Genomic DNA, 16,820 nt, shown 5'->3' with positions numbered 1-16,820 from the left:
CTGCCATTGTTATGTATAATGAAAGCAATGATAGAGAGGATATGTAAAAAATTGGAAATGGCTATGTTCCAACAAACTATTTACAAAAGCAGTCAGTAAACTAAATGAACTATAGTTTGCCAGCTCCTGCTAGAAGATATCAAGCCCCTATTTGTTCTTTTTTAATGATATAACCCAGAGAAATGAATATGTTGAAAAATGAAGACATTTAAATAGTGTCAGCAAATTCTACGGATTCTGCCTTCTAAATATTTCTTTAATCCCTGTGTCATTCCCAGCCCTTATTTAACAGCTTTCTCTGTTCCAGCGTTTTGCATATCCACTTTCAATCTTCCATATTTCTGTAATAGACTATAAAAACAGTTTTATGATACTTTAGCCATTATATTCTTAAGTGAAATCTTAAATTTTTAATATGTAATACAATTAAAAGTAGAGTTATTTGGTTGAAGCTGGAGTGAGGAACTTGGAACACTACTAATTCATCAACACTCCCCTCCCTAACCAGCCAACTCTCTTTCTTGTCTATCAATAGACCACCAACTCTCTTCTTGGTTACAATTTATCAGTCCTTGAGGTAGCTCTGAGGGACAATTTTAAATAGGTAGTTTTATTTCATTAACTATTTTCAGTGATTGGTCCTGTGTAATGACTATTGTTCTTTTTATTATGTACATTAAAAAGACTGAGACTTTAAGAATTAAAATAATTTGATGTTCTTGCTAGGAATGCATTTATCAGATTTTGAAATAGGAATGTTTCCAAAAATGTGCATTAAATTTTCCAGATTTTAGCCCTAGCCAGTTTGGCTCAGTGGATAGAGTGTTGGCCTGCAGACTGAAGGGTGGCATGTTCAATTCCCATCAAGGACACATGCCCAGGATGTTCAGGAGGCAGCCAATCAATGATTCACTCTCATCATTGATGTTTCTATCTCTCTCTCTCATTCTCCTTTCCTCTGAAATCAACAAAAGTATTTAAAAAAATATATTTTTCCAGACTTTATAAATTCTTTTCTAACTACTGATAAACTAAACACTATCCTGAACTTTTAATGTATTTATTTATTTATTATTAAAATTGAAAATACCCTTATTAGGAAGTGAAACAAAGATATATTATTGAAAAGTTTGCTCCCCAAAATGAGTGGTCCTTATCTTTCTTGTGTGTGTGTGTGTGTGTGTGTGTGTGTATTGTGTGTGTGTGTTCAGTTGCTTAGTTTTTATATTTTGCTTCCTAAATGTTTGTCTTTCTTGACTAGCTTTGGAATCAAAATGCAAATATCTCTTCACCTTGTATACTGTGCTTTAATTAATCACAGGGTTACTTTAGTTTCTTAGTGAATTCAGCTAATCTTTTAAAACTATTTTTAACATTGGGGTTAAGACAAACACTCTTACTGTGTCATATTTGTAGGTGTTAGTGATAGAACAGAAAAATGAAGACGGAACATGGCCAAGGGGTCCTTCTACTCCTAAGTAAGTGCTCCCAGTTTTTATGGCATATTACATGATTTAGTAGCCTTTGATTTGAGACGAAATCCAGAATGATAGATGAATCTAATTGTATGTTGTATGTACCTTCTTTATACTTTAATATTTTCCCTCAGTATAGAAGTTGTCTAAATTTGCATTTAAATTAATGTGCTATTACTAAAAAGGCTTCCAATTCAAATCTTTTATAGAATGAGGTGTAGTATAAATGTTATGTTATATTGTCTAATACAGTTAAATCACTATTAAACATTTTCTTTAATATTTTGTTTCAGGCTTTTGATATTTCTCAAGTGTCTGTTAAAAATGTTCTTTATCACAATGATTTTGATGTGAAAGTATAAAACATGTTTAAAAAATTTTTGATGTGAAAGTATTTTTACTGCAATGATTTCGATGTGAAAGTATTTTTATTAAAACATGTTTAAAAATATTCTTTACTGCAATGATTTCGATGTGAAAGTATTTTTATTAAAACATGTTTTAGAATATGAAAGCATAAGTAGAGATACATGAGTATAAGAATTGCTTTTAATTGTAATGAGGGCTGAAAAAAAAATAGAAATCTTTTTAAACATTTTTTAAACTGTGGTAAGATCTATCCTCAAAACAATTTTTTAAGTTCACAATACAGTGTTGTTAACTCTAGGCATATTGTTGTACAGCAAATTTTTAGAATTTATTCATTTTGTACAACTGAAACTTTATTCCTGTTGAACACTATCTTTCCATTTCTTCCTTCCTCCAGCAACTACCATTTTACTTTGTTTCCATGAGTTTTACTAGTTAGATACATCATAAATTAGAATTATGCAGTATTTGTCCTTCTGTGAAGTTAATTTTACCTAGCAGAATATCCCCCAGGCTTATCCATGTTATCTCACAGGGCAGGGTTTTCTTTTCTTTTTAAGACTGAATAGTATTCCATTCTCTGTGTATACACATTTTCTTTATTCGTTCATTTGTTGATGGAAGTTTAGGTTATTTCCATATTTTAGCTATTGTGAATTGTACTGCAATGAAAAAGGGAGTGCAGATATTTCTTCAATATACTGGTTTTGATTCTTCTGGATATATGCCCAGAAATGAGATTTCTAGATAATATTGTATTTCTATTTTTAATTTTTTAAGGATCCTTCATACAGTTTTCTATAGCAGCTGCATTATTTTATATTTTCACCAATAGCATACAAGGATTTTAATTTCTCATCCTTGTTAACACTTATCTTTTGTTCTTTTGATAAAAGTATAAGGAGTTAATCTTGTGGTTTTGATTTGCATTTATACTATGATTACTGACACTGAGCATCTTTACCTGTTGACTATTTGTATGTGTTCTTTGGAGAAATGTCTACTCGAGTCATAGGCCCATTTTTTTTATCTGTTATTTGGTTTTTAGCTATTGAATTGTAGGGGTTCCTTATATTTTTTGGATATTAACTCTTTATCAGGTATGTGGTATAAAGATTTAAAAATGAAGCCTGAATCCATAAAACTTCTAGAACTTAAGGCAAATGCTTAATGACGTTGGTCTAGTAAGTGATTTTTTTATTATGACACCAGAAGCATAGGCACAAAAGCAAAAATAGATGGGACTATATCAAACTAAAAAGTTTGTCCACAGTAAAAGAAACAATCAAGCCCTGGATGATGCAGCTCGGTTGGAACATCATTGGGTGCACCGAAGGGTTGCTGGTTCAATTCCCAATCAGGGCACAATGCCAAGGTTGCAGATTCAATCCCTAATTGGGGCACATACAGGAGACTACCAATTAATGTTTCTCTCTCATATTGATGTTTCTCTATGTCTTCCCCCTTTCCTTTCCTTTCTCTGTAAAATTAAAAAAAGAAAATATAAGATAAACAATTAACATAGTAAAAAGATAACATACAGGATAAAGATATATTAAAACACACACTCTCTTAGGGCTAGTTATATTTTTTAATGTTTTTATTGATTTGTGAGAGAAATATCTATTGGTGCCTCCTGCATGCCCCCTATTGGGGATGGATCCTGCAACTCAGACATGTGCCCTGACCAGGAGTTGATACATGGGAGGAAACTCAACCAAATGAGCTACACCAGCCAGGACAGGGCTAGTTGTATTTTAATATTCAGATTTCTTATACCTTTGAGGAGAAAATATGGTACAAATGCCTCCTATTATTTTATATTTCAATAGAGTCCAGGATATCTGTCATAATCAAACACATTAATATTCAGCAAATATTTATACTTGATATGATAAATAAGGACCATAAATATCCTCATATTGGTTAGATTACCCTCAAATGAATTGTGAAAATATTTTTTAAGTTTTCAGAGATTTGGGAATTCTAGGTTTTTAAATAAGAGATTGTGGACCTGTATTTTAAAATGCTTAAAATAATGGTTCTTCAATAAGTTAATAATATTTTATATTTGCTAACCTAGTAAATAAAAGAGAAGAATGACCTTGTACTTAATTTTCTTCAAACTAAAATGCACCTTTCATTACCTTTTTATCTTATGTAAAGTTATTCTATTTAAATTTCATGAGAATGTGCCTGAGTATATTACAATTTATTTTTATTCCACTTAGTTGCATATAATACAAGGTCAGAACTTAACATAAGAAGATTATAAAAGCACATAGTAGAATTGTGTAGATTTTTTGATTGATGAAGTTTTAGAAGTTAGGAATAATTTCTTTGTGAATATTCACATTTAGTCTTTAGATTAGAACTAGTATTGTTCTTTGCTAGTTTATCTTTAGATTGTTATATATGTTTTACTAGAGGCCCGGTGTATGGATTCTTGCACTGGTGGGGTCCCTCAGTCTGGCCTGTGCCCTCTCCGGGACCCCTTTGGGGATGTCAGACTGCTGGTTTTAGCTCAATCCCTGCAGGCAAGGCCGAGGGACCCCACCAAATATTTATACTTGATATGATAAATAAGGACCATAAATATCCTCATATTGGTTAGATTCGTGCACTGGACCTCTACTATGCATATAAGATCTTTGGTTAGTCTCTTTCCACTCTCCCCCTTTCCTTCTGAGATTCATCAGTTTGTTCCATGTTTCCATGCCTGTGCATTGAGCATCTGCCCCCTGATGGTCAGTGCATGTCATAGCGAATAGTTTTAAATAATTCTTGATATTACAAAATTGCTTGTAGGTTAATATAAAAGTACCATGAATTCCAAAGATTTGAGAGATATTTTCAACTTAAAATTACAGAATTTCACAGTTAGAAACTAGTTATATATTTTCTTTTATCATCTCTATGTGCTAATACAATACCATTTTTGTTTACTTAAACAGTTGTAGTAATTGTTTGTAAGGAAAAACACAATTTCTTACATAATACCTCACACAATATACATGTAATAAATATTGCTGAAAAAAGGAACTGCAGTAGAGATGCATGGAAGTACAAGTCTCATTTTTCACTGAATCAAACAATTTAATAGGGAATTCATATATTAAAGCCTGAAGAGATAAGTATCCATTCTTTATACAATATGAGAAATACATATAACAGTATGTCATGAATTGTCAAATGAGAGTTTATTAGCATACAACATTTTTTAAAATTATCACCTGTATATGAAAAGACTCAGAAACTAAAAATAAAGGGAAATTTTGCTAATTTGATAAAGCCTTAAATGCTCAAAATCTATAGTAAACATATTTAATGTTAACACTTTCCTTAGCTATAGCTTCTAAGGTACAGCTTGATTAAATTGTATTATTAATTTTTTTTCTTTCTGGTTTCATTTAGATATAGTTATTTCAAAGAATGCCTTTGACATTACTAACATTATAGAAATAAGTTCTAAATTTTGCTGAAATAAGTAAAAATTCCTCTTCTGAGAATAGCATGAAAGTTTATTTAACTCAAACATTTTCACTGATCGCTTAAAAATACTCACAAAAGCCATGCATATAAGTATTTGGTGGAAAGAAAGTCAAGGGTCATTGATGATTGTGTCTTGGCAATTTTCATGGGCTAGAAAACAACCAGAGAAGAAACCAAAATTAACCAGATAAGGCATGAAAGGCTGAAAAAAATCAAATGGAAAACTAAGCCAGTAGTTCTTAACTCATTCATTGTCCCTCTATCACTGTGTTCTGACTAACAGAATTCCAATTTGATGACTGAGACACTAAGTATAAACTTAATCTAGTGCCATATTAATATTTTTGCAGCACTCTCCCTGAGTGTTCTGCCTGGAGAGATGAAGCACTTTATAAATTAAACCATTGCATACTACTTTTGGTTAGGATAAGAATATTTTCAGGTGACTGAAATAATTCTGTTCCTGTGTTTTTACACTATCTGTTTCAATATTGTACCTATTTAAATGCAAGTAGAAAAACTTACCATATACGTCTTTAAATTTTTAGAGAATAATTATGTACAATCCTATATAATAAAAGTATGGTATGCAAATTGTCCCCTCGACTAGGAGTACGACCAGGGGTCAGGGCTGGCCGGGGGAAGGAAGGGCAGCCTCGGCCGGCAGCGGCTGGGAACCCTACCAGTCCGTGAATTTCATACACTGGGCTTCTGATTTGTACATGTAATTGCTGTAGATTAACTGTATAAGTGGATATAGAAATAGTAAATAAAAGTATTTAATTTAAAATTATTAAAATACATATTAGGAAACATGTATTTCGTTTTTAACAAAAATTATACTGAGACTTTTTAAGTATTATAAACATGATACTCTGCTTACTTGAAATATTAGCAGATTTAGTTATGACTGTTTTGTTTTGGTACTAAAGAGGTATAGATTACAGAAAATGCACTTAAAATTTTCTTAAAAAGTATACAAATTTGTTACCAATTTTAACCTTGTTCAAATATTGGAAGGAGGGAATTAAATGATTTTGATTTGTGGTTATTGAGAGAATGGCTCAAGAGCAAGCTTTTCATTCATTTTTATTCATTCATACTTACATTTTTTAAATTAATATCTTTAATTTGAAATACAACCTATAAGCCATACATCTAGGGTAATATCCCCAAACCTCTAATGTTTTGTCATTTTAAAAGACATTTTGAATTTTTATAAATTTTCTCACACATTATCCCCATTAATCCTGTTATTATTATTCCCATTAAGAAAAAGTCATTTGGCCGAAACCGGTTTGGCTTAGTAGATAGAGCATCGGTCTATGGACTAAGAGGTCCCGGGTTCGATTCCACTTAAGGGCATGTACCTTGGTTGCAAGCACTTCCCCAGTGGGAGGTGTGCAGGAGGCAGCTCATCGATGTTTCTCTCTCATTGATGTTTCTAACTCTATCCCTTTCAATTCCTCTCTGTAAAAAATCAATAATATATATATATTTTTTTAATTAAAAAAAGACATTTGTGATTTTTTTCTGAGAATATAAAGTTTGAGGTAATGGTTCAGTCCAACAGAACTGCCTTGGATGCAGATAAAGATAAGAAACCAAAACTGGGAGAGTAGTGAGAACTGTAGGCATGGAGTTATATTCCAAGAAGTGAGAAACATAAGCATGTATGAATTATCAAATTAAACATCTAATAAACTATATGTTAAACCTTAAAGGATGTCTCTAAGTAATGATACAAGGCAAAAAGATCAAGTAGGATAATTCTAAAGGTTAAGGATAATTTGGATTTTATTTTGTCATAGAGGCTAAAGGAAAAAGAGCATCTAGAAGAATTGAGTATTAGATTGGGACCAATAGTAGTATAAAATAAAAAATCTCTTACCATTTAGCCAGTGTGTTTCCATGGTTAAATGTGGACCCATGAAACAGGAGTTCACTCTTCAATTCCTGGTTGTGGGCTTGTCCCTAATGGGGGGCTAGGCAGGAGGCAGCCAATCATTGAAAGTTTTTAAATCTCTTACCTACTAGGGATGTGTACTGTAGTATTCACAGGTGAAATTATGAATGTCTGAGATTTGCTTTAAAATAGTCCAGCAAAAACATGGGGAAACGGACACTGAGGAGATGATAGATAAAACAAGAATGACAGAACGTTAAATCTTGAAGCTGAGTGACTGATACTAAGTATATGAGAGCTTGTGAATGTTTGAAAATTGAAGTTGAAAATAAAAAGTGAGCCGGAACCGGTTTGGCTCAATGGATAGAGCATCGGCTTGGAGACTGAAAGGTCCCGGTCAAGGGCATGTACCTTGGTTGCGGACATATCCCCAGTAGGGGCTGTGCAAGAGGCAGCTGATTGATGACTCTCTCTCATCAATGTTTCTAACTCTCTCTCTCTCTCCCTTTCTCTCTGTACAAAATCAATAAAATATATTTAAAAAAAAAAAAGAAAATAAAAAGTGAATGGTAGTTTTGGTTCTGAGATTCATAATGGCTAAAGAAAAGTAATTTTCGTTTTTATCGTAGAATATTTTATGTTATAAATTCCATTATTAGCAGTCAAAATAAGGAACAAGAAAAAATGTTATGCCCTTGCCAGTGTGGTTCAGATAGAGTTGTTTGGAGTGCCATCCTGTATACCAAAAGGTTGTGGGTTCGGTTCCCTGCCAGGGCACGTACCTAAATTGCCATTTGAACCCTGATTGAGCATACAAATGGAAACGATGTTCTCTTACATCTCTCTCTCTCTCTCTCTCTCTCTTTCTCTCTCACTCACTCACACACACACAAACACTAAAATTTGAACATATCCTCACATGAGGATTAAAAAAAAAATAGTCCTAGTTGGTTTTGCTCAGTGGTTAGAGGATAGGCCCACACACTGAAGGGTCTCAGGTTCAGTTCTGGCCAAAGGCATGCGCCTCAGTTGCAGTCCTGGGCACTGGTTGAGGCAGGGGGCAGGAGGCAACCAATCCATGTGTGCCTCTCACAATGATGTGTCTGTCTGTCTGTCTCTCTCTCTCTCTCTCTCTCTCTCTCTCTCTCTCTCTCTCTCTCTCTCCTTCCCTCCCTCCCTCCCTCCTCCTTCCTCTCTACTCTAAAGAGTCATTGGAAAAAATATCCTCAGTTGAGGATTTAAAAAAAAAAAATGGGCAAAGTTTAAGGTTACTCTTGTTGTTTGTTTGGTTGGTTGCTTTGGTTTTTTTAAAATATATTTTATGGATCTTTCACAGAGAGGAAGGGAGAGAAATAGAGAGCTAGAAACATCGATGAGAGAGAAACATCAATCAGCTGCCTCCTGCACACCCCCCACTGGGAATGTGCCTGCAGCCAATGTACATGCCCTTGACCGGAACTGAACCCAGAACCCTTCAGTCCGCAGACCTGAAGATAGTGCTCTATCCACTGAGCCAAACTGGTTTCGGCTTGTTGTTGTTTTTTAATGTAATTTTTGTTTTATAGTGTTAGATTTTACAAAGTTGAGTTTATGTCAGATTTGAAAGTAACTATTAAAATCTTTGTTTTGCTGTGTCAACTTTCAGACTTGACTTTTCTATATTTTGGTTGGTCAATATGGTATTGGATATTCTAGTGCAGGGGTCTTCAAACTACGGCCCGCAGGCCACATGTGGCCCGCAGAGGAGTCTGATCCGGCCCGCCAGGTTTTTTGGGCAGTGAGCGCAGCCGAGGTGTTACAGTAGGAATTAGTAGTTCATATAGTCCGGCCCTCCAGCTCTCTGAGGGACCGTGATCTGGCCCCCACTTTAAAAAGTTTGAGGACCCCTGTTCTAGTGTGTTAAATATTCAGTTAATTTATCAATAATAAGCTCTGTTTTTCTGTTAAAATTAAGAAGTTTAACTTAGTCTTAATTGCATGATTTTCATTGTAACATTGAAATAAGGAAATTCTTTATAAGAGATTGCCCTTAAATAGCATGGAGATTAGAAAGGGAGGAATGGATGTGGTCCACAGGTAATTTTAAAATATGATAACTCTTTTTCAGTGCTGTTACAGACATTATTGACCACTTATAATAAGTGGTCAATAATGTCTGTAAAATTATTAAATTATTAAATTATTAAATTATTTTAGCTATGTTAATGTTTTACCTATTTCTGTCTTAAGAGATAAGACACTGCCTTATGTTACATCTGCCTCATCTGACAACAATTAGTTTAATACTAGGTTAATTAAATTTAGTATCTATGGCTTAATATCTATGTATAATCTAAACATTTTTCTCTCTTACCTTTTTAGAAAGCCATTAGAGAAAAGTTGCTAATGAACAGTGTAATATCCAAATTACATCAATGGAAGAGAGCTAAAGGGCTCAGGTTTTAATGCATACACTGACTAGTCAACCCCTGAAAAAAACACACCACAATGTTAACTAGATTGGGCTATGTATAATCTAGGTCAGAAGTTGGAAATCAGAATAGAGAAGTGGTCAATAATGTCTGTAACAGAGTTATCATATTTTAAAATTACCAGTGGACCACATCCATTCCTCCCTTTCTAATCTCCATGCTATTTAAGGGCAATCTCTCCAGTGAAGTTGTTTATTCCAATGCTTTCTAGACTTTGTTTTTTCTTCTATTGTCTTTTCTCTCCTATCTATACAAATGCCTAGCATACTGCCACAATACACTAGATACTCAGATAATATTCATTCTTTGTTTCTTGTCTGGAATCATCTTTCCCAAGCCTATAAATATAAATCTCTCCCATATTTTTTAAAGCCATAAACTTCCCCCAAATATGATTCTTTAATTTTTATTTTGATAGCCAATTTCTTTAAAAAGTAAAATTTCTTACTAACCATTCAGAATTTAACAAAGTCCTTACTTTACTTTTTTTGTAACTTAGTTTATTTGACCTTTCTTTAAAACATTTTTAGTAACTATATTCTAAAAAATTTATCTTAATTTGAATCTATTACACTCCAGTTTTTCAAGCACTATTTTTACCTCTCTAACCAATCCTCTGGCTGGCTGGCTCTCTTCCTATCCTGGCTGCTATGTTTGGTTGTACAGGTTGTATACTACACCGTCCTTTGAGGGTATTGTTCACATTGTAATATATGTAAAAGGCCCTCCTTGGCACTGTGCATTATACAACTTCACTGAATATGTGCAGCATCTCTTCTCACACTTTAAATGCATTAATATTCCATACATTTCCATCTGAGGACCTCTCTTTTCATACCATAATAGGTGATCAAAATCAATGGATGGACTCTATGCTAATCCTGTTTTTTAGCTCAAACTGACATTGATAGGCCTTTCCATATTTTTAACGTAGAGCTCTCTGCTGAATTTCATGTTTTTACCTAAATGTCAGGTAGAGCTCACAATGTCAGATTGAACTTAAAATCTTTTTAACCCATGTTCTTCCATCCTCTCAACCTAAACTATGTCCATATCCTATATTCTTTATTTCAGGTACAATCTGAGAGCCATCTTGAGTTCTTCCTTTAACCTTATTTCTTTTATTTAATTAGTCAACTAGTCTTACAGATTCTGCCTTCTAACCCAAACTTTTCAAATGTTTTGATCTTGGTACCTCCTTATATTAAAAGTTATTAAGGACCAAAAGAACTTTTGTCATATGTGTTATATCCATTGATGCCTGTATTTTAGAAATTAAAAATAAATGTTTACTTATTTATAAATAATATTACACTATAATATATTGACATTAGTAATATTTTGTGAAAATAACTTCTAAAAAATATATGTACTGAGGACAATAGAATTATTCTAAACTTTTGCTAAATTCTCTTCAGTGCTTCTGCATTGAATTTATTGTGATATATTGTTTGTATAAATTCAGCATTACTCAAATATGTGGTTAGAACAGGAAGGAGGGTTTTTTTGATAGTTGATACCATGTTAGAACTCAGCCCATGGTGGTTTAATGATGAAAGGTTAATTATGATGTGGAATCTGATATGTCAGTGAACTTTTTATTCTATTACATTGAAATTTGTCATGTATAACTTCATGCAGTGGAAAATTTTGATTCACTGAATTTTATAGGTATTCCAAATGTTGATATAAATACAATTTTTTAAAATTACACTTGTTAAAACATCACCAGTTTCAGTGAGAAAACATTAAGTAGTAGGAAGCTATCAAGCTCAAATTTTGTTTCCCTTAAAGTAACAGGCTCCCTTCGTGTATTTTTGAGAAAATGCCTGCCAGATTGCCTTTTATGTAAAAGAGTGAAAAGAGTGGATAGTTCACTTGAAATTCAGATAAATGTTTTTTTTCTCATGACAACCAGTATGTAGAAGGTGTGCTTTATGAAAACTTTCTGATTTATTACTCAATATTAAAATAAGTTTAATTAGGGTCATGGTTCAATAAAATCAGTAATTTTATTTTCAACATAGATATTCTGAAGTGAAACCATATTTCTGTTGTAGGGGTGGGGGAGTGGTGAAGAATACAGTGATTCTAGTACATGGTTTGGTGCTACTGCTTTAATTCATGCTAATGTGTTAGCAGTTTTACCCATCATTGTTTTTAAGCTGTCGGTGCAAATATCCACCCAGTAAAGGGGATCAAATAACTACTTAAATAACACTTTCGTATTATTATGGAAATAGTTTTGACCTCATTAGATGGGCATCCTGAAAGGATCTTAGAGTCCCTTGAGGAATCATGGACTGTACTAGCACAACTGGATAAAATCCAAATTCCTTCATAGAACGTAAAATGTCCTATGTTATCATATCTACCTTACTAACTTCTCCTGTCACTATATACTTACTCTTTCATCCAAGTTGAATTTATTTATTCCCTATAAATCATAATATCTACAGTTCCATGCATTTGCATGTGCTATTCTATTACCTGGAATATTCTCACTTTCATTTCCTACCTACATCTCCATCTGTGTACATCATTTAAAAATTGCATTTTACTATCCACAAAAATTTTATAGTTTGTTATAGTTTTAAATTTTGTCATTGAATTTATACTGTTTTGTAGTTATTTTGCTTTTGTATTATTTTCTATCATTACTTTGTGAGCTGTTTGAGGTCAGGAAGAGCTCTGTCTTTAAACTCCAAGTATTTGCCAGGGGTGACGTTTTAGTAATCATTTAATCAATGTTAGAATGTTTTAATGAATTTCATAAAAACTTATAATACTTTCCTTAGGTAGAGTTGCTGATAAACAGTAAAAAGGCCCCAGATGGGCAGAAAAAGAAAATAATATACAGAGTGGGATAAAAGTAGGTTTATAGTTGTGAATACACAAAACAGTTTATTCTTGTATTTTTATTCATTAATTATTGTAATTTTTTTTTGTACAGCTGTAAACCTACTTTTGTATTATTTTCTTTTTCTGCCCATGTGGGGCCTTTCTACTGTTTGCCCTGCCCTATATATGTGTCTCAGCCACTTGATTGGATGACATAATATATCTTTACTTCCATAATTTTGGCTGTAAGTAAAATTCAAGGGAACATTTCAGTCTATATCTCTGAAAAGTTGTAATGAATTAAATTATAGTCAAATGTGTCGCATTTTTAAAAATTAACCTCCTTTAATTTATTATGCCTTAATTTCTAATAAATTTAGTTTTTTCTAATTTAGCATTCTTAACATGAAGGGGGAAATGCCATGATATTCCTATATTTTTATTAATATTTTAAAACTAGTATGCCTTAAAATACTAGGACTACAAAATTACCTTTTAAGTAGGTTCTCTACTTTGTTTTATATTAAATTTTGGTTGTTCATATTTTGTATCTTGAGCTTAATATAGTAAAATAAAATCTTCGAAGAGTCTTCTGTTAGAAAGGCACCTAATTAAGTTTCACTTAATGTAACCTACCTATGAACAGCCTGAATCAACAAAAAGAACCTCCTTTAAAATGAAGAAAAAAATTTACCAAGATTTTATAATATATAAAACTTGAAAAGTTAAATTAAAATGTCTGTATGTAAGAAATTTTATTATCCACCATTTATTCTGCAGTTATGTAGATTTAGTGAAATCCAGATTACTAAAAGCTAGTTTTATAGATTGTACTTTCCTGCATATTGACCATTTCATTGTTTATTAGCATCTGAGTAGAGGAAATAAAATAATTTTTAAAAGTAATCACGTTGGGCCTCACTAATTTAGAATTTATGATGATTGAAATACTAGACTGAAAGGTATCTTTTTACAGACTATAGGTTACCTAGTAAATTAAAGTTGTTTATAAAATTAAAACAAATGAAATCTTTCATAGACCTTTAAGTACTTTATATAATGGAATTATTTATTATAAATCATGCTTTTAAAGCATTTTATTTAAGAGCTAACAATTAAAAGCTAATAACTGGATTTCTCCACAAAGATTCTGAATTAGTAAGGTCTATAACATATAGTCAGATTTATATCTTTTCTGTTTTTGCAGAGATAGCTGCCCAAAAATTACTTTTGGGGATTATATTTTGAATTCTTATGCTATTCAATTCATGGCGGCATTCTAACTTGAGACACAAGTGGTTTTATTTACATTCTTCCTTAAAAATAATATTTTCTATGAATTTAAGCAAATTATTGATTGTAAAATATTCATAATGATTACCTGAAGTAGAAATTAGTGTTATTGGGTTAGTACATCTGTAAGAGTAATATCAAGTTGCATATTTATTTTCATAAATTTCATTTGAAAGTAGTTCCCTTTATACCATTATTTTTTATATAAAAGAATACTTTGGAAATTGAAAACCAAAAAATATATAGTGATTTTGTTCATGAATTTGTTTTCCAGCATTCATTTACTACATACATTGTCATCTGTTGGTTCTTTTCTTTATTTCATAATTAATTTCAAAATTCAGCATTTTTTTTTTATCTAATTTAACATTTTCATATTTTTAAAGGTCCCCAGGTGCATCCAATTTTTCAACTTTACCAAAGATCTCTCCTTCATCTCTATCAAATAATTATAACAACATCAACAACAGAAAGTAAGCACTGAATCTTAAAAACTCTTTGTTTAATTATCGCCCTATTGTGGTTGCAAAATTCTCTTGTATCCAAAATTTAGGATAAAAGTCTTAATGCACTAATTGAATTTTTAAAAATTACTGGTTGGATTTTCTAGGAGTAACTTCACAGGAAAGAACACACAGTTATAGCCCTTTCTTTGATATAATACATATACTGCAGTAATTTACTAAAAGTGAAATAAAGCATTTTTAAATTTTTACATTGTAAACACAAATCTGTTAGATTTACATTCTAATACATAGAAGTTTGTTAGAATTCAGTTTTTTAGAAAGAATATAAATTTCAGATTTCATTTTAGAACTAAATATGTAATCACCTACAATCCACTTATATAATAAAAAGCTAATATGCAAATCAACCAAAACCAGGAGGCAAATGCTCAATGCAGAAGCTTCCCCTTAGTGGTCAGTGAGCTCCCACAGGGGAGCACCAGCCAGCCAGAAGCCACGGCCTGCGAGCACAGCAGCAGTGCTGAGCCTCTCCCACCTCCAAGGCAGCAGTAAGGATCCCCCAAGGGCTCCTGGACTGAGAGAGGGCATAGGCCAGGTTGAAGGACCCCCCTGAATGCATGAATTTCATACACTGGGCCTCTATATATAGATAGTATTTTTACAAAATGTGTATCAGTGATTCTCAACTGTAAAGCATACACGTTTTTATGTTTATTATAAAAAGGCAATCCGTGTTTCTTTAAGAAGTTCAGAGAAACAGTTCTCTTGCTCCATCCTGAATATTTAGAATCTTGGAACTTGTAAAAGTTAGTGGAATTGTGTGCTTTATTAAAAATAACTTGGACTTCACCAGGTCATCTGATATGGGTGTATGACCTTGAAAATTGGCATGGTTTTTATTTTATAGAAAAGGATAAAAAGAAAGCTTTTATTTTAATTAGTCCAGTCAAATTATAGGAAGAACTTTAATCCAGGCATGATTATCCTTTCTCATTTCTTGGCTATATACATTGTGGTTTATATATTAGGTTAACAGTATTTAGGTAGTTAACTATTTATACTATTTGTCCAGTTCATAAATGGCATCTGATTATCCCAAAGAATAAATTCAAAAAGAGTAAAGCTGTGTGTGAAATAATCTTTAAAATAATACCATTAATTGACTATATAGGTTTAATTAGTTTTCCTTTAAAATTCATATTTGGGTTAATTAACAAAATTTGTTTAACGTGCATCTGAATTATAAATATATAAGAATATAATTTGGAAAGAAAAAAATCATGAGAAAGTATTAATCAAATGTCACAACCTATATAAAGATACAAGAATTTGCACAGCATAATGCTGACCCAGAAATATACCTACAGGTCAACAGACTAGGTAAGAGCCCAGAAACAGAACTTTATGTATAAAAGAATTTAATGTGATTAGAAAGAATTCTAGACCGATGGAGAATGGAGCAGGCTATCCAGGATATGTAGGAAAAATTGAATAGCTATTGAGCATTTTTCTTTAAAACTTTAAGTTAATTACTTTTTGTTAGGTACATAAGAATTAAAAGGTAAATAAATGGAAAAATGACTTGCTATAAATGGCAGATTAAGGGTTAATATTCTTAATATATCACGTTCATAATAATATGTGAGAAATGTTCTATTATGAAATATGGTAATGATGTAGATGAGAAATAAAAATAAATGATTAAGCCGAAACCGGTTTGGCTCAATGGATATAGCATCGGCCTGCGGACTGAAAGGTCCCAGGTTCCATTCCGGTCAAGGGCATGTACCTTGGTTGCGGGCACATCCCCAGTAGGGGGTGTGCAAGAGGCAGCTAATGGATGATTCTCTCTCATTGATGTTTCTAACTCTCTATCGCTCTCTCCTCTCTGTAAAAAATCAATAAAATATATATATTTTTTTAAAAGAAAAAAGAAAATGATTAAAATATACTAATATTTTAAGTGTTCAAATTCACTACTAACTAGAGATATGTAAATTTAAAACCATAAAAATCATCTACTTCCTCCTACCTCAATATCATTGGGAAAAATTAAGTGATAAATATCTATTCTTATGAGGACTCTGTTTGAGTAATTGAAGTATTAGTACAACTTTTCTAGAAAAAAGTTAGTTGTATGTATTAAGAAGATTTAAAACATTCCTTCCCTTCTTTCAGTATTCATAAAAATGTGCACCATAGTCTAATAGCATTACATTGTAGTGTAATAGTGAAATATCGAAGACACAATGAGTATCCAAAATGGCAGTATTTTATGTTCTTTTCTATTTTAAAATGTCTACCCAGAGGTAAAAAAGTAAAATGAAATATTTCCCTTTAATCTGGTTTATGTTTTGTTTTTATTAAATTCATCAAAAATAATTTTTTCATAGGAGATAAAATATTATTTGTGTATCTGCAATACAGATGACTCCCATATTTACTATAAAATAATTCAATTCCAGGTGTAACATGTATTTATAGTTATTCTTTGGAAATATTTTTA

General features: G+C 32.1%; 1 protein-coding gene across 4 annotated transcripts in view; it reads left to right on the top strand.

The window, feature by feature from the left end:
• Window positions 1-16,820, top strand: part of USP15 (ubiquitin specific peptidase 15) — a 117,647-nt gene that overhangs the window by 53,982 nt on the left and 46,845 nt on the right. For 2 of the 4 annotated variants that reach the window (XM_084877580.1, XM_084877583.1), the window contains exons 6-7: window positions 1,417-1,478; window positions 14,234-14,320. In XM_084877580.1, coding sequence (XP_084733706.1) covers window positions 1,417-1,478; window positions 14,234-14,320 — 149 coding nt within the window. The remainder of the gene's footprint in view (window positions 1-1,416; window positions 1,479-14,233; window positions 14,321-16,820) is intronic. The other 2 variants (XM_084877581.1, XM_084877584.1) reach the window with 1 other exon arrangement.

Source organism: Pipistrellus hanaki (genome assembly GCF_964339955.1).
Source record: "Pipistrellus hanaki genome assembly, chromosome: 3".
Lineage (NCBI taxonomy): Eukaryota > Metazoa > Chordata > Mammalia > Chiroptera > Vespertilionidae > Pipistrellus > Pipistrellus hanaki.
Note: the sequence above shows the minus strand (reverse complement) of the source record. Positions and strands in the feature narration are given on the sequence as shown.